The sequence below is a fragment of the Cyprinus carpio genome, chromosome A11 (genome assembly GCF_018340385.1).
Source record: "Cyprinus carpio isolate SPL01 chromosome A11, ASM1834038v1, whole genome shotgun sequence".
Classification (NCBI taxonomy): domain Eukaryota; kingdom Metazoa; phylum Chordata; class Actinopteri; order Cypriniformes; family Cyprinidae; genus Cyprinus; species Cyprinus carpio.
Window position 1 is genome coordinate 13,421,478 of NC_056582.1, and position 7,840 is coordinate 13,429,317.

Sequence of the window (7,840 nt, forward strand, 5' to 3'; positions counted from 1 at the left end):
GTGACGCAGATATTACATCATTGATAGTTGACAATGAACTGGGACAAGCCATTATTTAAAATAGGAATTACTCTGGATTTACAAATCCTTGGGAACTTTTGGGATAACGTAAATACAGAACTGCATGAAATATATCACACAGTGCAAGTGGTTTTGGGGTATTTGATTATGAAAATCTCACATATTGTGCCTTTAAATCTTAGGTCATTACTTGTTACTAGTGAGGAGAGTAGCAGGAGTTGTTTTTTATCTGCAGGTGGAGTACTCGTAGGCTCTCAGGTAGGGGTACAGGAATGTAGTCTAATTTGTTGTTTGACAGGTACAGGAACTGAAGTTCCTTCATCTCCTTCTTATTACAGGAATTGAACACAAACAAAATAAGATTATCAAGGTCACTCCATGCACTGTTTGTAATTTGTCAGTGGAAATTTAATTATTTGGTAAGGATAAAAATTGAGATACAATCAATCAATCAATCAATAAAAATCTACATAATGTCACAATTTGTTTTCAGAGTATGTATTTTCAATATAGGTGAATTTTGTTTTACTATGTTTTGTTTTACATAATTTTTATTTTATTTTATTTTTTGTTCCAAGTGTAAACAAGTTAAAAACCTGGAAAAAATAATCTGCCATTACAGACAAGATTGACTTGTAAACGCTCAGGGAAAAAAAGGTACAAAAGCTGTCACTGAGGTAGTGACCTTTCAAAACATACTTATATGTACTTCATATACATTTAAGTACTAATATACACTTTTTAGGGATACATAAGGTGCGAAGGTGTTCCTTTTTAAAAGTTACCGGTCCAGTGATAGCTTTCGTTTTTTTTATTTATTTTTTTCAGAGAGAGTATTAAAGATACATTCTCTGAAAACTTAATATATTATGAATTTTTAGATATTTTTACTAGAGGATAATTTAGAAAAGAGTCATTAAAACCCTATTTGAAACCCCATTTTTTAAAAAAAATAAATAAATAAATTATTTTCACCAAAATAAATCACTTTTTTTTTTTTTTTTTTGAGAGAGAGAGAGAAATGAATACTTTTATTCAGCAAGGATGGATTAAATTGATCAAGTGACAGTAAAGACAAAAATGTTAAGCAGCAAAATTGTATTCAACACTGATAATAATATGACATTTTTCTTGAGCACCAAATCAGCATATTAGAATGATTTCTGAAGCATGACTATTAAGACTGGAGTAATGATGCTGAAAATTCAGCTTTTCCATCACAGAAATTGCATTTTAAAATTATAATAATAATTTGGTGGGCATAAGAGACTTATTTCAGAAACATTAAAAATCCTACAATAATTATAATAATAATAATATAATAATAATAATAATAATAATTATATATATATATATATATATATATATATATATATATATATATATATATATATATATATATCAGAAACATTAAAAATCCTACTGGTTGTCTACGTACCTTAAATGTTTTGGTGGGCATAAGAGACTTATTTCAGAAACATTAAAAATCCTACTGGTTGTCTACGTACCTTAAAGGCCTCTGCATGCATACCTGAACTCCTCAGCTGGTTATTGCGAACATCGATGTGCTTGAGGGTAGCTGGGAGTTCTGGAAGGACATGGATGTTGTTGTCGGCCAACATGAGATCCTGAAGCTGAAGCAGTGAACGAAAAGCATCCTTGATCTCTTTACGTATCTGGTTTCCACTGAGGTCAATCCGTTTCAGCTGATCTGGGAACAACATTAAGTGCAGTTTTCTCAATTCAATATGATTCATAATTCAATACATTATGTCTTAAATCTAGCTATATACTCTTCATAGTTAACTATCTATGCATTGCAGACCTGATGTAAACTGTGTAATACAGCATGTGCTTAAAAACCACATTTGTATTTGCAAGAAAGAAGAAAGTCTCTTTGTGTCTTACTGAGATTGATGAAGTCTGTGGCCCTGACCTCTGTGATCTTGTTGAACCGAGCGTAGAAGTGTGTGGTTTCTTTGGGGAGAGGGGGAATCTGAGTCAGATCTGAGTCATCACAGTACACACTGCCACTGATGCACACACACAGCAGGCAGGAGGGCATCCCTGCAGTAGAGGGGGAGAGAGGACCATATTATGACGGTTTACACCACTAGAAGGCGTACATTCACAACTGAAATTGAAAACACAAAATTTTTCTCCCTTTCAAACCAATTATCCATCTACCTAAGCCTGTGTCAGGCCCAAACAGGCCCGGACCATGGAAGTCTAGAGTGGAAGGGACAAGTGACTTTGTCGGACAGGGAGGCAGTGTCACTTCTTCCACATAGTCCTCTGGAGGAACTAAAGCAGGTGGCTGAGTGACTGCTGGAGGAGGAGCCAGCGTCCCAACCTCAGTCAGTGAGAAGAAAGAGAGGTTAGACAAAATGACTTCACAGGACACAACACACATGAACACATTTTTAGTAACACATTATGAACACAAGATGATATTTTTGGAGAAATATCTATACATTTTTGTTAATACAACCGAAGTCATTGGGCTCAAAAGTTATTCTCTAAAATTCTATGCTGCATGATATAATACAAAGTTATCATCAAGAATAGTTTCTAATGAGTTCATAAAATGTTAATGTATAAATTAAAACTAAAACATACTATATAAAAGAATCTCTTGAAAAAATTGTGAAGACCTGGGTGTTAAATGGAGAAATTAATGTGAGAATTAATCTCTCTGAGCAGCTCTGGAAATAAAGTTTAGTGTCTTCAAAATTTAAGTTAATCAGCGATATCATGTTATATAATAAATATAAATATCAGTATGGATTCATTGCCCAGCCCTACTTGGGATATATGTTACTTTTTACCTATATTTTACTGATGTACAATTTTTTTTTTTTTTTTTAGATTTTGGAGAGAAATAGCACTTATCCCCCTTTCAATTTGATTAGAAAATAATAGCTTGATATTCTGCTAAACACAACAATATGATGTTGAATAAATGATGACAGAATTGACGAACTGACAAAACTCTTGAAACCTCCCCTCACCTCCTCATCCATGTCATTAAAATCATCTGTCTCTCCGTACGTGTTTAGATCCCATGTGTCTGAGTCATCATAATTCTCCAGGTCATATGCTGTAGGGCCCAAAACAACTGGAGGGGCACTTAGACTAAAGCCCATTATGGTCCAAACAAGGTACAGTGCCATCTATAGTAGACAAAGGGAATGATCTGTGTAGATATACTCAGTACTTGTCACTGTGTATGTGGAATACACATTTGAGACTCCTTATGGATTCAACATCACTAGGGTGACCAAACGTGGGATTTTCCCACGACACGTCCTGGCCAGGATTTCTATATTGCCTAAAATATCCACATTTTGACTTTGTTTGCACTGCGCAGACCAATTGTTGTATGACAAAGTACCATACTTTGATGTCAGATGCTCAGTGCTGTTTGAAGTTGAACACTAATATGTACACGTATTTGCATCGCTTTGACCATTCTCTGTAGATCCCTCCTTCTCACGCACAACGATTGGTCGATTACGTACAATGTCTGCATGTTACTGGTCAAACGATCATTACCTTCATTAAGTATGAAAACAGGAAACCAAAGCCAAAACCTGGATATTTTAGGCAATAAATAAACCCTTTCCATTACTTTTCCTAAACATCACTGAGTGTCATTTTGTGGTTTTGGCAATGTCCTCTTTTTTTTTTTTTTTTTTTAGGGATTTTATGACTATCCGCAGGAGCTCTTTGTCAACAGCCCTGTATGCCTGTCATACCTTTAATGCCATTTCTTTCCGGCTGCCCTGACATCCATGCTAACCAGAAACATCAAAATCATCACACATACTGGCAGTGTGCAAGTTCATACACTTTGGACCCTCCACGTATTTGAAAATATAAAGCAGTTGCATGGTTTGCAAAATTTATCTATCATATGGTTGTATTTTTGAATGTATTTTTGGCCTAACCAGATGAGTTTTGTAAAGAAGGCTGTTTGCTTTAGTTGCCGTCAAGGGTGCACAAGCTAAAGTATGGGTTTTTCCGCACATATACATTTATTAATAAATCCTCTGGAGTCACTTGGCAAAAAGGATCCAAATAACCAACCAAATATAACATAAATCTAAACCATGTATCTTCCTCTATAATAAATCAATACAGATGGAGTCTATAATGCAGATCTACATGGACGTTAGTGCTCTGTGTTCAGGGGACCACTCTTACCTCGCCTTCCCATGAACTCCTAACAGCTCCAGCCTGACATATCAATATTCAGAGCTCTCCTGGGCCTGTTCAATTATTCATGTTACTCCTAATTACCAATGAGTCTTCATGCAGCAGGAAGGGAAAAAAAGATACGTACCTTTGATTTTTGTCTGTGAACAGCCATGGCCTGAGAGCAGATCTTAGGGCAACAGTGGTATAGAAGCTGGCCTTGTGTTCTTCTGTGGTTTAAGCAATGAATAACTGTCCCCGGACTGAGGACATGGTTAGGTGAGGGGGAGAGGTGGGAGCTCAGCTGGGGGATGACCAGGTCAGTTTGCTCAGCTGTCACTAATTCTACAGCCCTGTCAGTGGTGTAGTCTGGTTTGGTAATTTACCTCTCCCTACTGGTATAATCTTCTTGTAGTTTTCAGATGCGTGTCCTACTGTATAGTGAGATGCAAGGATTCCTAGTTTTGCCACTAAATGCTTTAGAATGTTTTGGTGTTCCAGAAGACAGTTTACGATTCCTGGAAGCATCTTGTATTGTTCTGGGAGCGGTCAGTTCACCCTTGTGGTTTCTAGTCTATTCAATCCTAAACTTTTTAGACCTGTTAATATTATAGTGAGAACTGAGCAGAAAATCTGTGTCGTAATTGTTTGACTTGATTTGCTGAAGCTTCAAAACATAGTTCTGACTGAACAACCTTTAAAATCTGATTTAAACTAATGGACTTAATGTTATTTCATGCTGGATTAAGCAGGTCAGTGAGGTCAGCTGTTTGTGATTTGACTCAGACTGAGGGTCCAATAGCAAACCTAGTGGACGACCTTTGACATCCTCTGATTTTTTTCTGGCGTCTGCCAGACGAGACACAAACAGACGCTCCTGCTTCATTCCTTTTTTTTTTTTAAGAGATCTTGCGTCACTTCTCAATTAGCAACTGTGTTTCAGATATCAAACCTTCCTTTGCTAAATACTTTGTACAGATGATGACTAACTCAGGAGGAAGTAACAAGAGAGGAGTAATATAACAATTATAAACAAGGACAAGTCAAGTATATCATATACAATTATTTATTTTTGCAACAATTTTTTTTTTAATGTTTTTGATAGAAGTCTCATACAGTAGCCTATATATATATATATATATATATATATATATATATATATATATATATATATATATATATATATATATATATATATATATATATATATATATATGTAAATAATTCTTGCTATGGCAAAGCTGAATTTCAGCAGTCATTACTCCTGTCTTCAGAGTCACGTGATCATTCAGAAATCATTCTAAGAAGCTGGTTTGTTGCTCAAGAAACATTTCTTAGTATTATCAATGTTAAAAACAGTTGAATAGAGTCCAAAAGAACAGCATTTATTTGGAAAGTTTTTTTAACATTATAAATGTCTTTACTGTCATTTTTGATCAATTTAATATGTCCCAAATGAATAAAATTGGTTTTAAGATACAACGCCTTAAGGAAAACAAAGTCTGAATTTTATTTAGCCACTGTTAGAATGTACAGTTAAGTGCTAGGGTATGTTTTAAGAGGCTAGAATGGTTTATTATTTTTATTATTTGTTTTTTAATATATATATATATATATATATATATATATATATATATATATATATATACAGTACTGTGCAAAAGTCTTAGGGCATTAGTATTTTCAGCAACAAAAAATGGTTTTGAGCCACATACTGTACACAAAAGCCAAATACACTTATTATGTATTATAATTACAACATCATAGAAAGTGTTAAAGAGTAATTTTTATTTCAGAATTCAGAATTCATTCAAGCACCATTGCAGATGCAGCAATATTTATTGCCACAATTCAGTGTTACATTCAGTATACAATAGAAATCTTATATAATAGTGGGAAAAATTTATACATAAGATAATACAGTAATAGTTATAAAAAGTAGTTATCTTCCCCTTTCATCTGAATGATTTCCACTATAATGACAGTTATGTTTGATATCTACCTGCTGGGGGAGCAAGAGTGCTGAGCTGTTTGTCATGTTGTACAGCATTTCAGGAAATAGTTTCCATCAGCCACCTGAATAACTTTAATCAAGCCATGAAGGATGTATAAAATTATAGAAAGCTCAATAGGATTCTTTCTAAGAACGAGGCTATTGTTGGAAAACTGGCCTTGACTTTTTAAAGAAGCATTCAGGATGCTACTGTAAAAAGCTATTTTTGTGCTTAGTACCTGTATATAATTTTGGATATAAACTCTGCAGGATAGTGACTTAAAGGGATTCACACACAGACTGAAAGTTGACTTGTGTTAACCTCATGTTAACCTCAAAACCTGTATGACTTGTATCAATGTATATTTTAAAAAAAAATGTTTTGTTTTGTTTTCCTCTATAGAATGAAAGTCCATATGTTGTTTTGGACAGTTGGCAGTTAAAACATTCTTTAAAATATTTTCTTTTGTATTCCACATAATGAAGAATGGTTTGGAATGACACAAGGGAGAATAAATGATATTTTCCTTTCCGTATGAAAAATCCCTTTAACAAAACATAATAACCGTTAAAGGGGAAGATGTGAAAAGAGCAAAGCAAACAAGATAACAGTTTCTACTGACTAGGACTACAAGATTATTTGACAAGATACACCTGGGAACATGACACTGAACAGAAAAACATGACAAAAGAGACACATGAACCTAAATACTCTACACCCATTACAACTGGTAAAAAATTATGCTTTAAGTTGTTCCTTCACTAAGAAAATCACTAAACAATAGCATACTAGTGGTGGTGATTATGATTCATAACTCCTTTGATTTCATTCAGATTAGTTCTCTGATTCTTTATGGTTTTTCTAGGTTACACCAGTAGGTTACAGCCAGTGAATCATTCATTCAACTGATTCATTCAAAAACATGTATTAGTTCACAAGGTCCAGGCGAAAACTACATTCTGCATTTCGCTGTTAGGTGGCTTACTAAATTACTGTACATCTAAATGTGCATCCATAACATACGTTTACAGAAAAAGCATGAAAACTCCCTGACTGTTTATAACTTTAGTACTTTAGTCCAGATTTTCTCTGTCTCTAAAATAGTCAAAGGGTATGCAGATGATTCATGAATTGTGATATACAACGTATATATAGAGACAAATCTGCAGTAATGGTACACTGTAAATATATGGCTGACTTTACATGATTGACTGAAGTGTAAGATGTCTCACTTTGACTTTTTTAGTGCTGCATCACAGTGGCAGAGTATGATAAGCACTGAAAAGAACTGCAATAGTCTATTGACCGGACATCTGTTTTGCAGTCACGAAATTGTTGTTTTTTTCTCGACAGAAGCATTTGATTGGTTGCAGGTGGTAAGATGACACATTTTTTTATACTCTTAGATTCATTTTTACCCACATTTGTTGTAACGTTGAAACAACTTATGAATACATTTCAGCAGTTATGTTAGTTTTATATTTGGTACAGTACTTTTATTAATTTTTTGAATTAGCTTTTAATTTTATATTATATATATATATATAATTTTATATATATATATATATATATATATATATATATAATATATATATATATATATATTATATATATATATATAATTTTAG

General features: G+C 33.8%; 1 protein-coding gene across 2 annotated transcripts; it reads right to left on the minus strand.

Annotated features, from left to right (window-relative positions):
- Window positions 1–1,476: 1,476 nt before the first annotated feature.
- Window positions 1,477–5,166, minus strand: LOC109104448 (opticin-like). Of its 2 annotated transcripts, none has more exons than XM_019117758.2 (5): window positions 4,367–5,165; window positions 3,033–3,194; window positions 2,209–2,374; window positions 1,930–2,088; window positions 1,477–1,732 (listed from the first exon to the last, which is right to left on the minus strand). In XM_019117758.2, exons 1-5 carry the CDS (start codon window positions 4,391–4,393, stop codon window positions 1,488–1,490), a joined length of 759 nt encoding a protein of 252 aa, XP_018973303.2. In that variant the 5' UTR covers window positions 4,394–5,165; the 3' UTR covers window positions 1,477–1,487. The 2 variants fall into 2 exon arrangements, with proteins under 2 accessions (XP_018973303.2, XP_042622244.1); XM_042766310.1 differs by having other exon boundaries at window positions 1,601–1,732; window positions 1,958–2,088; window positions 4,367–5,166.
- Between the last annotated feature and the right edge of the window lie 2,674 nt (window positions 5,167–7,840).